The sequence below is a fragment of the Squalius cephalus genome, assembly GCF_949319135.1.
Source record: "Squalius cephalus genome assembly, chromosome: 7".
Classification (NCBI taxonomy): Eukaryota; Metazoa; Chordata; class Actinopteri; order Cypriniformes; family Leuciscidae; genus Squalius; species Squalius cephalus.
The window spans coordinates 37223538-37241526 of record NC_137128.1 but is presented as its reverse complement, the minus strand read 5'-3'; the positions used below and the strand labels follow the sequence as shown (position 1 = coordinate 37241526).

The 17989-nt window shown below is 37.3% G+C and overlaps 1 protein-coding gene across 2 annotated transcripts in view; it reads left to right on the top strand.

Moving 5' to 3' along the window:
* Window positions 1-9481: 9481 nt before the first annotated feature.
* dip2cb (disco-interacting protein 2 homolog Cb) overlaps window positions 9482-17989 on the top strand; it is a 35964-nt gene continuing 27456 nt past the window's right edge. Inside the window, exon 1 of one of the 2 annotated variants that reach the window (XM_079875294.1) lies at window positions 9482-9822. In XM_079875294.1, the coding sequence (XP_079731420.1) occupies window positions 9744-9822 (79 nt within the window). In that variant the 5' untranslated portion in view covers window positions 9482-9743. The remainder of the gene's footprint in view (window positions 9823-17989) is intronic. The other variant, XM_079875295.1, reaches the window with a different exon arrangement.

Sequence of the window (17989 nt, the reverse complement as noted above, 5' to 3'; positions counted from 1 at the left end):
ACGAAAAACATTTTTAGATAGTCAACTGATAGGCTACGTTGAAAAACAAAACACTGATTTGTGATTAGTCATGTTAAAGCAATAATAAATGCATTTTTGTTGATGATGGATCATATGTTTACCTCAGCATGCCAACTCCATAACAGTTTATGGCATTGTAATAAAATTGTATCCAACCTTTTTCAACAGTGTTTGCTATTGTAGGCCTATATAAAAAGTAAAAGGATTTACTTTCCTTTTCTACTCTTAAGAAAAGGGAAGTCCACACTGCACCGATAAGGACAGATAAGCAATATCGTTGGACTGACTTTCAGAACCTTTCCAGTTGAACGATAAAATCCTTAACAACGAATCCACCATACATATTTTACAGATAAAAAAAGCGGTGGGAGAGTAGTCTGAATTGGGTTCCAGTATCTTGTACTGGCTCACACATTGAACTCATTGCGCCAGCCGCGAGTGTTTCCAAGTCCACGGGGATCGCATCAGTTGATTCGCTATTTTGCTTACCAACGTCTTGTGCGTAAACACCGCGTTTTGACCCATTTTCCTGTGCACTCGCTCATCTGTTCAGACGATATCCTGTGAGGACAGCGATTGGCTCTTATCTCAGACCTTCCCCGAGGTGATTGGACGAGTGATTAACACCCAGTTTGTAACCTCTACAGTGAACTTCCTACCGCTCCGATCGATGAAGCTTTTGCGATATCCTTATATCACCTCACCAGGGAGAAATACTTCTCAATTCTGGTTGGAGAAAAAAAAAACTGTGACAGATAAAATCATTTATGTAAAGAACACTAACATTTAGACATATTTTTCTATGTTTTTCAGTGTTTTCTAATTTAATGCCGTAATTCTGTCTAAAACAAACTATTCCAAGTGAAACTGTCCAGTGTCGAGAGGTGGGTATATGTAAATGAGTTCCCTGTGATTGGTTCAAACACTACGATGTTATGCTGACATATTTTTTTAGCTAAGCATTTAATATGTTGTAATTTGCTATTTTATTTATTTAACCCTCATGTTCTGTTGTGATTGTCTATGTTTTATTTTCCTTTTATTGAGTAGCTACTAAAACGTTACCATCTGCTCAATTATTCAATGACTTAAGTGAATCAAGGTTTTTAAGGGAATTTGTGTCAGCAATTTTCTATTGATGTTAGTAGCACACAACACTTTTTTAGATAAAGTCAACTAATATTTTTTTTTTGTTTAAAATCCTGATTTTGTAATTTATTAGTCATGTGTAAACCTATAAATTTCATTTGCATTTTTTTTTTTAAAGATACGGATCGTATAGTGAAATGTTGTGGGTTTATTTAGCGCACTGTAATACAAATTTAGAAACCGAAGAGTGAAATCGTTGGAATCACTTTCAGAACCATTTTTTTTCCCAGTTGATGAACAATAAAAAGTAATTGATAGCCAATCATAATCCAACCCAAATTTAAAGAACTCGAGCATTTGCAGACTGAACGAGCGCTTAATAAACAGGGCGTTATGGTATGTTGTTGTGGATGCCTTCAGAACAGGTGTAGTGCCGAATTTCGACCCCCGCCAAATTATTACCCCCTAGTATTGGTAGGTTTAGGATTAGTTGTGGGGGAGGGGTTAGGATTAGGGGTGGGGTTAGGATTAGGCAATCAGGTACTGACTTCAACGAGGGGGGAAATAATTTGGCAGGGGGTCGAAATTCGGCACAACACCTGTACTCCTATACGCAAAGTACCCATGTTGCGTAGGGCCCCCGAACCACCAGGGGGCCACCTTGATCTCAAGAATAAAATAGGGCTGTGTTTTAGTTAATTTTCTTTATTTTGGCTTCCAACAATTATGAAAACATGATGCCTTTACCCGTTCCTTTCCTTTAAAGCGGTGCGCTGTCACCATACGTAACATTCAAATCAGTCGAATCATGAAACGTCACGTGTAAAAGCGTATTGAGCTGCAAAAGAGACGCTGTTCATAAGGTGGCTTTCTAAGTAACTTAAAGGGGGGGGGGGGTACAATGGTGTTTCATGTATTCAGAGTTGTTTACAGTGTTAAAGAGATGGATTCTCATGCTTAACATGGCCAAAGTTTTTAAAAAATATTTTGGACGAATAACGGAGAATTTCTGTGCCGAAAATCTTACTTCCGGGTTGGTACAAGTTTCGGCTGTTTTTTTTTCGACTGTGGATCTAATGACGTAGACCAGAGTGGAACTCCTTATATGAGCATTTCTCCTGGAAAAGCTCGCCCGCGCACACGTCGACCAGAGGAGAGCGAGACCGCGCACATCAACGCGCTTCAACAGGAAATCATCGGCAGCGCTGCATTGTGTCTCCAAAGTGTGTTTTTGGATGTGAGGGAAAGCTTACCATGTTCAGCTTCCCAAAGAACCCAGCGTTAGGAACAGTGGATGCAACGATGAATGTTTTATAAACAAAGCCCAGATCGACGGATTCTCTCTGGCTCTGGCTTCGCCCACACGGCCCGCCTCCAGACGCTCGTTTTTTTCCGGAAAGACTCGGTACAGCTTATCTTTCTTTTATAAATATAATAAAACTAAAGACTTTTTGGAGATATGAAGGATGCGATACTACTATATAGGTACTCAAGCTTAACAGGAGATTGAGTGAAAATGAGCATTTCACCCCCCCTTTAATAAGAATCAGTGTAGGCCTATATTTAAAGCAGTACTGTTACTATGTAAAAATTTTTACCTTGAAATAATGTTTCCAAAATCGTTTCAGTGGTTCATGTCGTAACAGGGTGAAAGGCACTTATGCCTCCGCTTTGCGGTCCTTTATCTGCCATAACCACACTATGTAAGATTGCCAGATCGGGTCGCGTTTCTGTAGTTCGAATGAGACATAAGAAAACTACAAATTTGACTTGCTTTACGGCAAGCGTTACAATAGTCATTATTTTGTTTTTCTTCGTTTCTGATGTCGCAATACATCATACTTTCATAAAATCATGCATCATGCCTTGTCTGTGGACATCGTTCATTCCAAAGCCGGTGCTAGATAAACAGTGGGTGTGTGTGCGACAGTACGCTGCAGTAGGCTAAATGATTTACGACAGCGGTAATGGACAATTCTGCTTCCAACCTGTAGGGGGACTGCAGAGGAAAAGTTCCATAGTGTTGCTTTAATTCATACAGTGAAGACTATACAATGTTTAATTTTTTAAATTTTTTTAATTTTACAATTCAATATCTGTATAGTAGACTATTATTAGTAGTAGGCTAAATGTTTCATTTCATGCATATATATTTTTTTAAATTTTTTTTTTATTTGTCCTATTGTTTTTATTGTATTACTAAGCGTTTCGAATCACTGCTGTTGGTTAATAGTGAAACTGCTCTGAAAGAACAGATTAAGGGGTTGGGGGTCATTTTGGGGTTTTTATGAATGCACTGACAGGGGCCCCCTGGACAAAGTTTTGTTTAGGGCCCCCAGAAGTCTAGATGCACTGGATGCTATTATTATTAGTTATCTTTATAGTTACTTTTGTGGTTTGAAAACACTATTGAACTATACTTGTATGAAAAAATAATAGTTTACTTACTACGTAACAGTGTTATTTAGCCTATAAAAAAGACACACAATACCACCATAACTGAAGACAACTAATTGTCTCAGCGGTCAGTGTTCTTTAAATTTATAAATATTTTATATTATTATTATATTTAGATAAAAGAGCGTTGGGAGAGTAGTCTGAATTGGGTTCCAGCATCTTGTACTGGTTCACACATTGAACTCATTGCGCCAGCCGCGAGTGTTTCCAAGTCCACGGGGATCGCATCAATTGATTCGCTATTTTGCTTATCAACGTCTTGTGCGTGAACACCGCGTTTTGACCCATTTTCCTGTGCACTCGCTCATCTGTTCAGATGATGTCCTGTGAGGACAGCGATTGGCTCTTGTCTCAGACCTTCCCCGAGGTGATTGGACGAGTGATTAACACCCAGTTTGTAACCTCTACAGTGAACTTCCTACCGCTCCGATCGATGAAGCTTTTGCGAGATCCTTATATCACCTCACCAGGGAGAAATACTTCTCAATTCTGGTTGGAGGAAAAAAAAACTGTGATGGATAAAATCATTTGTGTAAAGAACACTAACATTTAGACATATTTTTCTATCTCTTTCAGTGTTTTCTAATTTAATGCCACAATTCTGTCTAAAACAAAATGTTCCCAGTGAAACTGTCCAGTGTTGAGGTGGGTATATGCAAATGAGTTCCCTGTGATTGGTTCAAACACTACGATCTGACGCTTACGTCTTTTTTGAGCTAAGCATTTAATATGTTGTAATTTGCTATTTTATTTATTTAACCCTCATATTCTGTCTGTTTTATCTGGTGTCTGTGTTAAAGTGACAGCAGCCTAAATAAACCCACTGCCCTCTCTGTCCTTTAATGTTACTCAAACAACAAAAGAAAACGAGAGAATAATTCACTGCTCTTCACTGAATAACATTAGTAACTTAATAAGAATCAATGTAGATTTAATTCATACAGTGAAGACTATGCAATGTTTTATTTTATTCATTTATTTTTTTACACTTGACTACTTTATTCAATAGGCTATCTGTATTAGACTATTAGTAGTAGGCTAAATTGTTCATTTCATGCATATCTTTTTTCGGTTTTATTTGTTCTATTGTTTTTATTGTATTACTAAGCGTTTCGAATCACTGTTGTTGGTTAATAGTGAAACTGCTCTGAAAGAACAGATTAAGGGGTTGGGGGTCATTTTGGGGTTTTTATGAATGCACTGACAGGGGCCCCCTGGACAAAGTTTTGTTTAGGGCCCCAAGAAGTCTAGATGCACTGGATGCTATTATCATTAGTTATGTTTATCGTTATCGTTCTTTGTGTGAATGGGCCTTAGGGCAGGAGCAGCGAACTGTTAGCCTGCTATCATTTTGTGTCACTTTTGTGGTTTGAAAACACTATTGAACTATACTTGTATGATATAATAGTTTCCTTGTAATAGTGTTATTTAGCCTATTAAAAAGACACACAATCCCGCCATAACTGAAGACAACTAATTGCCTCAGCGGTCAGTGTTCTTTAAATTTATAAATATTTTATATTATTATCATTTTGAGATAAAAGAGCGGTGGGAGAGTAGTCTGAATTGGGTTCCAGCATCTTGTACTGGTTCACACATTGAACTCATTGCGCCAGCCGCGAGTGTTTCCAAGTCTACGGGGATCGCATCAGTTGATTCGCTATTTTTCTTATCAACGTCTTGTGCGTGAACACCGCGTTTTGACCCATTTTCCTGTGCACTCGCTCATCTGTTCAGACGATATCCTGTGAGGACAGCGATTGGCTCTTGTCTCAGACCTTCCCCGAGGTGATTGGACGAGTGATTAACACCCAGTTTGTAACCTCTACAGTGAACTTCCTACCGCTCCGATCGATGAAGCTTTTGCGATATCCTTATATCACCTCACCAGGGAGAAATACTTCTCAATTCTGGTTGGAGGGAAAAAAACTGTGACGGATAAAATCATTTGTGTAAAGAACACTAACATTTACATATTTTTCTATGTTTTTCAGTGTTTTCTGATTTAATGCCACAATTCTGTCTAAAACAAAATGTTCCCAGTGAAACTGTCCAGTGTTGAGGTGGGTATATGTAAATGAGTTCCCTTTGATTGGTTCAAACACTACAATCTGACGCTTACGTCTTTTTTGAGCTGAGCATTTAATATGTTGTAATTTGCTATTTTATTTATTTAACCCTCATATTCTGTCTGTTTTATCTGGTGTCTGTGTATTTGGTGATAAAGTGATAGCAGCCTAAATAAACCCACTGCCCTCTCTGTCATTTAATGTTACTCAAACAACAAAAGAAAACGAGAGAATAATTCACTGCTCTTCACTGAATAACATTAGTAACTTAATAAGAATCAATGTAGATTTAATTCATACAGCAATGTTTTATTTTATTTATTTATTTTTTACACTTGACTACTTTATTCAATTTCTGTATAGTAGACTATTATTAGTAGTAGGCTAAATTGTTCATTTCATGCATATCTTTTTTTCAGTTTTATTTGTTCTATTGTTTTTATTGTATTACTAAGTGTTTCGAATCACTGTTGTTGGTTAATAGTGAAACTGCGCTGAAAGAACAGATTAAGAGGTTGGGGGTCATTTTGGGGTTTTTATGAATGCACTGACAGGGCCCCCTGGACAAAGTTTTGTTTAGGGCCCCCAGAAGTCTAGATGCACTGGATGCTATTATCATTAGTTATGTTTATAGTTATCGTTCTTTGTGTGAATGGGCCTTAGGGCAGGAGCAGCGAACTGTTAATTTTGTGTCACTTTTGTGGTTTGAAAACACTATTGAACTAATACTTGTATGAAAAAATAATAGTTTACTTGGAACAGTGTTTTTTAGCCTATTAAAAAAGACACACAATACCGCCATACCTGAAGACAACTAATTGTCTCAGCGGTCAGTGTTCTTTAAATTTATAAATATTTTATATTATTATATTTAGATAAAAGAGCGTTGGGAGAGTAGTCTGAATTGGGTTCCAGCATCTTGTACTGGTTCACACATTGAACTCATTGCGCCAGCCGCGAGTGTTTCCAAGTCCACGGGGATCGCATCAATTGATTCGCTATTTTGCTTACCAACGTCTTGTGCGTGAACACCGCGTTTTGACCCATTTTCCTGTGCACTCGCTCATCTGTTCAGATGATGTCCTGTGAGGACAGCGATTGGCTCTTATCTCAGACCTTCCCCGAGGTGATTGGACGAGTGATTAACACCCAGTTTGTAACCTCTACAGTGAACTTCCTACCGCTCCGATCGAAGAAGGTTTTGCGATATCCTTATATCACCTCACCAGGGAGAAATACTTCTCAATTCTGGTTGGAGGAAAAAAAACTGTGTCGGATAAAATCATTTGTGTAAAGAACACTAACATTTAGACATATTTTTCTATGTTTTTCTGTGTTTTCTGATTTAATGCAACAATTCTGTCTAAAACAAACTGTTCCAAGTGAAACTGTCCAGTGTTGAGGTGGGTATATGTAAATGAGTTCCCTGTGATTGGTCCAAACACTACATTATTGTGCTGCTTTTTAGAGCTAAACATGTAAGACATTGTTTGTAATTTACTAATTTATTCATTTAACCCTCATGTTATTCTGTGATTTTAGTCTTTATGTTTTATTTTCCAGTTATTGTTACTAAAATAGTACCATCTGTATAAAGATAGCCTAGTCACCTCCTACTTTTCATTAAACATATTAAACCCTCAAAGGTTTAATTTTAGCTTTCCACAGAACTCCATTGCACATATGTGCTCAGTGCACTCTGTTTTATGGCTTCTCTGAGGTGGTTATACTGTCTGGTTCTTGGCTATTGGCTTTATGTTGTGTGTTTCTTAGGCAGGCTTTCTGAAATGTGTGCATGACTTGCTTACCACAAGTAATAAAACTGTATAGATCCAAATCCGGCCTGGATCTTTCTTTAGCCTTAAAGGGATAGTTCACCCAAACATGAAAATTATCCCATGATTTTCTCACCCTCACACCATCCTAGATTTAGCCTAGATATCTTCTTTCAGGAGGACACAATCAGGGTTAGGCTATATTAAAAAATAACATTGCTCTTCCAAGCTTTATAATGGTAGTGAATGGCGGTCCTGATTTTGAAGTCCAGAAAAGTGTAACCATCAATCATATAAGCTATGTGTTTTTCTAAGAGAAACATCCATATTTAAAACTTTATAGACTAATATAACTAGCTTCCGGCAGACAGCCTATGCAAGTCAACTTACGCCAAAAGAGTAACCCCTGACGGGATGTATGACGTAGGATGTGGGAGAGGCGTATAGCTTTGACGGCCATCGCGGTTGAAACAAATAGGGCTGGCCAACAAATTCAAGCTTTTCTTATATCCTCCGACATTTCTCTTTAAAAATTCTAATTAAAATTCTAATTCGTGACCAGTGTTTTGTTTTGCTCTATCCTTTGCGCTTCTGCGTTCGTCAATACATCACGCATCAGGTCAAAGGTTACTCTTTCGGAAGCTAGTTATTTTAGTTTAGTTTTAAATATGGATATTTTTCGTACACAAACGCATCACTTTGCCTCAGAAGGCCTTTATCAACCCCCCGGAGCCGTGTGGAGCACTTTTATGATGGAACGATGCACCCCCCCCCCCCCCCCCCCCCCATTATAAAGCTTGGAAGAGGACATGTTTGAAAATAGCTTAACTCCAATTGTATTCGTCTGAAGAAGAAAGTCATACACACCTAGGATGGCTTGAGGGTGAGTAAATCAGGGGGTAATTTTCATTTTTTGGGTGAACTATCCCTTTAAAGGTTAATGCTGCTGTATATTTTATGTATGATTTTGTTGCAGGCAAAACTTTGCTGAGAACGTTTTTTTTAAATAGAACTTATCTGACCAAACTGACATAATTTCAAAAGCCAAATATATATTTTTTTGCTTAAAAATATGTGAGTGAGTGAGTGAGTCAGAGAGAGAAAGAGAAGAGAGAGAGAGAGAGAGAGAGAGTGTGTGTGTGTGTGTGTGTGTGTGTGTGTGTGTGTGTGTGTGTGTGTGTGTGTGTGTGTGTGAGAGAGAGTGTGTGTAATCCCAGTGATCCCTGCTTCCTTGACTGAGATCAGTGCAAACATGCCAGAAGATGTTTATCCTGCTTCCTTTTTATTTTTGGAGTGTACCATCTATTCAAGGAGCTGGAAAAGTGTATCAAACTATACTAACAGTCCTGAGAAAGACGAGAGGCACGTTATGCAGAAATACATGAAAAACAAATGAATCAGGATGTTCAATTTTTTTTAATGCAATGTAAATCGCTTTGGATAAAAGCCAAAATGCAGAAATGAAAATAAAATAAAGACTTTGTCCTATTAAGCAATCTAACTCCAGTTGAGTAACAGATGCACATTTTAACTATGAACTATTCGTTCTGTGATTTGACTGCTTTAATGTCATACTACCATGCACCAGCAGGAGGCATCATAACATCTCTAAATATTTTAAAAGTTCTTCATTTATGTCCTGTAAAAACTAGTAAAGTAGCCTAATATATCAAACAAAACATATAATAAAATGAAACAACAATTATTAACTTTAAAACACTAACAAAATAAAATATTTAGATCGAGTTGGCATATTTCCTCTCTTTAGATAGGCTAGCCTAAGTAAATATTTCAGTTCTGTAACTATACAATTAAGTGAGTGAAAATGGGGCTGAGATGGATGAGAATCGAAATGGATGAATCGATGGATTCAATGGATGAGAATCGAAATTCAATGAGATGTGAATTTCTTCAAAATAACTCCTATTGAGGCATTTCACCCGGGGCGTGTTTAATGGCACTGTAGGTCGTTATATCTTCACACAGATGCCGCTTTCCGTTACTGTCGGTGCGCGCGCACTGTCGCTCTCTTCTGCGTTTGAACGAGCACCGAGGTCACGTGAGCGCGACGGCAGCAGCGGGCACAGTGGCACCGCAGTGGAAACACGGGCAGCTTCGCTGCTGCTGTGCACCACTTACAATCCGGAATCAGAAGGAAGCCGAGCGTAACCGAAAACCGACCGGTGATGACGGGTCTCCTGTAACGCTTCTCCTCGCTGTCCATCCGCGCTCACACTCATGCGGTCTATTTTTGCACCGTGAAATACACGTTTGACACCGTGTGCTCGTGAGACACAGAGAGACGCTGAGGCTCGGATGTGTTGGAGTCGCAATGGCAGACCGTGATTCGTTACCGCTGCCGTTGGAGGTGCGCGCGCGGCTCGCGGAGCTCGAGCTGGAGCTATCAGAGGGTGAGTAGCTGCCCGTTTGCCCGGTCAGAGAGGGAGAAAGTGAACGACAGAAGTGGAGATGAACGGGTCAGCGAGCTCGATACATGTATCAGATTTAAGTGAGCGCGTGTTTACATTTGCAGAATCGGACAGAGCGGTTCCGGTGACCTTGGTTGGATGAGGAAAGAAATGCATATTATAAGACATTAATGACGTTTTTAATACGTTGCTATTTGGGTGTATGAAGGAAGATGTGTGTTTTGGAATTTAAAGTCTCCCTCTCTCTCTCTCACTCACTCTCTCGCTCTCTCATATATTCCGTTCTCCATTCCAGTGAACTGTTCATAACACGGCCACCGCCTTTGTGAATATATAGGGCACGTAAATCGGTTATAAATGAAGCTGGTGTGTTTAAAGCATTGGGATAATATTCATCTGGCTATCCTGTTTGTTGTGTATTTTTGCATGTAATGCGCTTGCTCGTGAAGTGCATCTCTCTCTCTCTCTCTCTCTCTCTCTCTCTCTCTCTCTCTCTCTCTCTCTCTCTCTCTCTCTCTCTCTCACACACACACACACACACACACACACACACACACACGTATGAGATACATAGCCTACTTTAAGCTATCAAAGAAGTATTCAAAATTCATGATAGTCATAAAAACAACATTTTCATGGGGACAGTTTTTCTGATCACCATGAATTTTGATCAGCCTTAATTGACAAGGGTTTTCAAACTTAAAAATATAAGGATCCCCTTGTGAGGGAATCCTTCGTAAACAATTAAGGTTTTAAACTGAACCTATATTGAAGCTATATTTCTTTGTGTATAAACAGATGTTTATGCTTTGTGTGAAAAAATATGAAGAGTTTAAAAAGATAGCTTGTTTTGAACATATTCACTTATATTTTTCACAACATTAAAGCAAAATCATTGAAACATCATCTATATTAAAAAAAAGATTGTATTAAGTTAACTGTATATGATTGTAAAACAATATTAGAATTAGAGTCCATCTGGGATTACAGATTCATATTGATTTCATTTAGTTAATAGAAGTTAGCTGATAAATAATCTATAATCACTTTACAGCACTTTTTCACAAGTGCCTAAAACTTTTCACAGAGCTATAGCTTTGCAGGTTTTTTTTTTTTTTTTCAATTGCTTTTCAAAAGACATTGCCGCAGTTCATCTTGATTTAGTCTGTCTTAGTTTTTTCTGTTTCTTCATGTAATCCCAGACGAACTTGATGATGGTGAGATCAGATCATACTGGCTGTTATCAGACTCCTATTGCATATAAAAAAACTCACTGTATCATTACAATAATCATCTAAATAATATCTCAATAAATGTAAAGTTGTATAAAAAAGGAAAAACTGCCTGTATAATAATTATACGAGAATGGGAAAATAGTAAAAAAATAAAATAAAATAAAAAAGTTTTAGATTAATGTAGCATGTTTAATGTAGCATGTCACACCATTGCTGTAATGAGTGGGGACATAATCCCGTTGATTTAGAAAGTGGTGCCGCATGGCCAGTTCTTGCAGAAGGGAGTCTGTGTTTTGTGGTTTATGTTTCATGTAGATTGCATCATTTCTCCTAACAGAGAGACCCAGAGAAGGATGATTCCCCTTATTAGGCCACATCTGCCGTCCCTGTGCGCACGAGACAGCGTTCTGTTATTTTGTGTACTTCAATCAGATATTAAATAATCCATCATTATGTTTATTCGAACACAAACAGTTCAGAAGTTCAGAATGTTCCCATTGACTCCTGACCCGGTCAGATGAAGTGGGCCAGGAAACTTAAGGGGGAGATGTTTCCCAAAATGCATTATGTTTTGGAGCTTTTTATTGTATACTTCAGACTACAGTTTTTCATAGTGCATATATCCAACGTTAAATATGCTTGAATAAATTAGCATGGGTGACATGCATTCATAAGCTTGTTGTATATTATAATATCCTATTTGTGTGTATGGATGGGGGCATCTGTTGTCACTGTTCTGTTGCTTTGGCTTCTGGCCTAGTTTCCACGCATTCTCTCATCTGATTGGCTTTCTTGCCACAGGCAATCGTTTCATTGGTTCACAGTCTCTCATGCTGTGTTCAGATTGGCTCTGCGGACAAAGGCTTATGGGGGCAGAAGAGTCATTCTGGAGGATTAGGGTCTTCATCTGATCAGAGTAACATATACTTACACTAATGCACTCATGCAGAATATAATCTTGTATTTATGTGGTCTGATTTTGATAACTGACAAGTGTCTGTCGTAGTTTTATCAAACCGATAATATGACTACTTTGTAAAGAGAAATGTTGCTTTTTCTGTTTCTGGATTGTTTTGTTTCTAACAAAATAATCTGGTTCTGTATATTCTAGAATTAGAATTATTGCAAACAGGACTGTGTGTAAATATGGGTGTGTGTTAGAATGACACTTTTTACTTGTGCGTACAGGTGTCAGTATGGTATATAGTATACATGAGGTTACTGGCACAATTATCATTGTTTGCATACGGGAGTCTGCAGGGCATCCTGGTGTTACAGCAAAACTCATTGTACAAGCAATAAAAATACATTTTTAGAGATGCACCGATTGCAATTTTCTTGGCTGATTCCGATTTCCTTTTTTTTTTTTTGTCATTTTTTAAATGTGACCTGCCAATTCCGAATTTCTTTCTAAGAACTATAATTGGCAGTATATACAAACAAAAATCTACTTTTGAAAAATCCGTCTTCAATGCTAAATTTTATTTTCATAAAATAAAATAAAAAAAGACATATGAAATGAACATGGCTTTACATTTTTCAGGTGGGTCTAACAGTAGGCTAGTCTTCATTGTAAAAAATAAATGCAAACTTATACTTACAATTAAAGTTACAAAAGTTATTCAGTCGAGCAGAGTGATTTTGTTTGTCTTTTGTTCTTTTATTAACATGACAGACTGCAGCGGGAATATTAGACTGCTGTCACTTTAAGAGTTTATGCTCGGATCCAATATACTGTTACACAACATGCGTTATGTTGCATGTTATATATTGTTATATATTTATATATTAACTACTTTTATTAGGGGATGATGCACCGATACAGAACTTTTGGCTGATACGATAAGCGATAATTCTTATTTTATTTGAAAGCCGATAACCGATATATTGGCCGATAAATTGAAATCCAAATTTTTAGAGAGCCTGATTACAAAAACAAACACCTCACCATTAAAAAGCCATGTCCCAAGCACACAATTATAATGTTCTCATTATAATTTTATGTAGCCTATATGACATGTTGCACTTAACTGTATTTTCCTTTCCTTGAAGTGATTCCAATCGTATTAAAACCATCATGGCGAACAGTGCGCATCTGAAGTGTCTCAGCTGAAGGAAATAATCAATTATTTATCGACTTTGATATATTGGCCACATTTTTTAATCGGGTCGATAACAATAACATAAAAAATGAACATGTATCGGCCTATACCGATATGGTAACTTTTAACAGTGCTTTTTTGTCATTTTTGGAGCTTGAAAGCCAGTCAGTTTTATTGTATGGAAAAGAGCAGCATGATCATTCTTCAAAGCCTTTTTGTTCCACAGAAGATAGTCGTACATGTTTGGAATGACATAGGGGTGAATAAATGATGAAAGAATTTTCATTTTTGGGTGAACCAACCCTTTAAATGTGAAGTGTGTCCTTTTTTTGATTTTTCATTAATACTTTCTCAGTTGAATGTGCAGAAACCTTAAGTAAACCATTTGTGGGTTTACTTGCTGAAGAGTGTAAACTCTATGGTTCTATCAAAACAATACTCTTCGTTTGAGTGGCCTGATTTAGCAGCATTAGCTCAACCAATGGCACGAGTTTGGGGGTGGACTACCTGGTTGACCGAACAATGGATGGTGGGGAAACCGGTTTGAATTGATTTTTCAATTACAGTTGGTCATTTTCAGGCTTGTGGGTTAGTTTCTGTCCTACCCATGTTGTACTAGTAAACATGACAGTTTGAACTACTGGAAGGTCGTCGTGAGCAGGTCATATTTTCAGATCACTGTTAGAGGTCCAGAGATTATGCAGTTCACCTAGTTTATAGTGATTTTTTGTCACCTCAAGAGAAATCATCGTTCAAGACCTGTATGACTTTCTTGGTAAATAACAATGACTGCAAAATGGAGCTTTCAAGAAGGAGACAAAACCACTTAAAAGTATCACAAAAAGCATATTCCTAGTCTTCCCTTCTGAAGCTGTATGATACTAATTTTACAGTAAATGATGAAGGACTTAAATTCAAGTAATTTACTGACATCTTACCCTCCAGTGGGCTGTTAACTGTTGCGACTGGATTGAATCATTGAGAAAATGAACTGTCAGTGAACTTGACTACTCGAGAAGCAAATGAATAATTTGGTGTTATTTTGTGAACTGGACAGATCTGATTTTAAAAAAGAAATAAGAATCAGACATTGTTATTTCTCTCATGAATGTGCCAACAAAAGCAATAGTAGAGATTCAAGGTTTTCAATGAATAATAATGATGTCTGTCTGTTCCTCACACAAAACTATGGCTTTAAAAGACTTGCAATATAGTGCATGAATTGTCTGGATCAGTTTTATTGTCATTTTGAAGCTTGACAGCCCTAGTCCCATTCACCTTCATTATATTTAAAAGAAGAGCCAGGATATTATTCTAAAAATGAATCTTTTCTGTTCCACAGAAGAAAATTACAGGTTTGGATTCAAAAGGATTCCTTTAAGACAAGTTTCCATTTCCAGGACTTTCATTCACCTTGACTGAACTATCAGCAAGCCCTTCGCCCTTACCTTTCCTGCTTTCATAACCAACTGTCTACTTGTACCACAAACAAAGTCGTTCTGCGTTGCAGCCCAAGGCAGTTTGAAGCCTAAAACAAGATTTAGTAGCTCGACTTGTCTTTGTTTTGCTGTTGTAATGCTTTAATGTTTTCCTGGTGTAGTGTTGTGTTTTGAATATGTTTTTTGCTGCCTGATTCAGTAATCACACTATCTACTTAGCCATTTTTGGTGAGAAAGGCTTCGGCCATGAATTTGAATGTTGAATGTTCTAGTGTACCGTGCACAGACTCTGTGAATGTTGAGGTGCCGGCAAACAGGGTTTGTTGTACTGTAGTTTCAATGGCCGGCATAGCAGATGGACCGTTCAGTGTGAAGCAGGTCTGTTTGGCTGAGAGAAGCTGCTTTTCATTCATCTTTAGAAGAGATGCCAGTCTCATTTGTTTTTGTTTTTTTCCTATTATATTGTCCAGGTCAGGGATTCACAAACTTTTTTTTTTTTGTCAGCCAAACCCCTTTTGCCTAAAATATTTAGGTCATTTACAACACATTGATTCATGTTAATGGTTCTGTGATGTCGGTTAATGGTCACGTCACATGCAGGTAAACAAATTAAGAGTTAATTTTTTAGTAAGTGTTTTATTTTGAAATCATGTATTTATTTCAGTTTTACATTTTTATGATTTTAGTAATTTTTAGCTTTTTATCAACTCTGGTAAACCCTGGTTGGGAAACGTTCTTGAACATTCAAGTCTACATTCATTAAGCTAATAAAAATGTAGAAATGGCACAAATGAACATGTTACTGTTCTTTTCCAATGGACCAAACATTTTTTTTTTTGTACGTAAATGAGCTCTATGAGTGTCCGTTTGTAATGTTTAGCCTCATAATGTTTATTAAGTGAACAACTAGATGCATAACCTTTAATACTTGATATGTGTGTGTGTTTATTGGGGGGTTGTCATGGGAAGTTACTCTCTCCACAACTGCAGCTGTCCAAAAGCCTGTCATGATGCTATTTTTATTCATTTTCTCTCTCTCTCTCTCCCTCTCTCTCTATCTCTCTCTCACACACACACACACACACACACACACACACACACACACACACACACACATATATATATATATATACACGTGTACAGCTTACTGCCTCAAAGAGATCAGCCATTTCTCTTTGATTATTACAATTATTAATGGGAGTTTTATAAAAGTTGATGTAATCATTAATGTTGTTGTTTTAGAAGGAATTTTATACTCTGTCTCTCTAAAGGATTCTGTTCTCCCCTAATTTCCATGCTTTTGCATTCATTTTGAGCTTCAGGCGATCTCAGAGCAGTGTGTGTGTGTTTGTGTAAGATGTGACCTACTTACAGTTTTATCATTCTGTTTATGATGGTGTTGGCATTAGTTTGGGTGGTTAAGCTCTCACCTGCTAGTCTTACATCTTTAAAAAAGAAACCTGCAGAAGCAGAACATCAGCCTGATACCGAAGTTCAGAGGTGTCGTCTTCTGTACGACAGAAATATCATGCAATTTCATGAATTGAGGAATTCCTAAAATGGATGGATTTGGGGTTCATTCATGTTTGAAATAATTAAAATAATTATAAATGTAATAGTTTTTATCTCAATGATATGATTGAAGATAGTCTACTTAAGGGCCGTCATGCATCATTTCACATGATTACTGATCTTTTTTTAGAGCTGAAACAAGCGATTATGGGAAATCATCATTTCCAGTTACACTCAGATTAATCATTTTTTTAAACAACCTAGACACAATGTCTAGAGTTTCCCTGAACGCACAAAAGGAAGCAATCTGTACACTTTTAATCATCAAAAATGAATAATCTGAGCAGTTGAAGGTCCAGATGATTATCACACCTTCAGATAAAGTCTGAATGACTATAAAACTGATTTTATCATGCCATTCTTTTCTTGATCACTGCTGCAAGCCGAACTCTCTTGACGGGACACAGCAGTTCAGAAACTTTGACTGTATACCAGATTTTACAAGTTGAGGTCCTCCTACTGCTGGGTAGGACCCTCTCTTTTCCCAAACAACCCAGATGTTGAATATAACCTGGATTTAGCAAGATACTGGCAGCATTCCTTGGGGCCAAATGAAAATCCAAGTCAAGTGTGATGTTTGTGCATGCTCTAGCTCTTGGTGTTCATGGGAGAAGTAGTGATATCTGATTTGAAAATGAATAGTTTTATTTGAGTCTATAGAGCTTTAGAAGCTCAGATTTGCCAAGATTATAAAGTCTTAATTCTTTATTTTAGATAATTCTTTAATAATATATATTTTTTTATGGGTTGATATAAACAGAAAGTTCAAAGTTGTTTTAAAATCTAAATCTTTGGTAACCTTATACATGTCCTTACTGTCAAATTTGATCAATTTAATGCAGAAACCATAGGCGCTGATGATATACCAATTGGTTAGAATGCCAATTGATTATTGACCATTTATATAATAATTATCTAGACATTTGATTATATTTAGCTCTTTACTCTTATTGTACTCGTTCATTCGGATACAAATGTCGCTCAGGGTCTCGCGCTGACCGTTCTTTTATCCAGATCCACAAACTTCCCAGTCTTGGTCACTAGACAGAGGTAATTGACTATACTATTTAGATGACCACTCATATGCTTGCGCTCTCTGAAAGTATTTTGTTCAGTCCCCATAGATCAGTATACACTTGAATAAAGCAACACTATCTCTAGTCAGAGGTCACTAGCACTACTACAGATATAATCCAATACTTTCTCTATAGGTAGCCTTGGTTGGTCATACCATGGTTTCCCATGTACACTTAGCTAGAGTAACATTACAATAAACAGAGGTAAGGCTCACCCTATTTAGGTTGTTCAATCATCATTCTGTTGTCCTAAATGGAAATTCCCTAGTTTTTAGCCTTTACAGTCTAAGTACACTTGAACCAGTGCCATGTGTTAGCCGGATCTCTAAAAAGAGTTGTTGTGCCCTATGCTCCACTCAGAACTAGACTTTAGTCCGTTACTAACCTGACACAGATTTGTGAACATAATCTACTAAAGTTAATCATTTCAGAGTAAGTCAGAATCAATTCAAATGTAACAATTTAGTATTAGTCAGGTAAATGTACATGCCAGTTACATAATCAATTCAAAGATAATGAATACAAAACATCAAATGCTCAGAAATAAAGAGTAAAAGATACAAACTTGACATCAGAAAATACTGGAGGACATACAATATTACAGGTTGATCTGGCTACAGAATCGCACCTGAGGCTTTTGCAGCATTTCTTTAAATACCCAGCCCAAGACAAACATCCTCCAAATGGAGACGAGCTAACAATGGAAATACTTTAAAACATAGCCA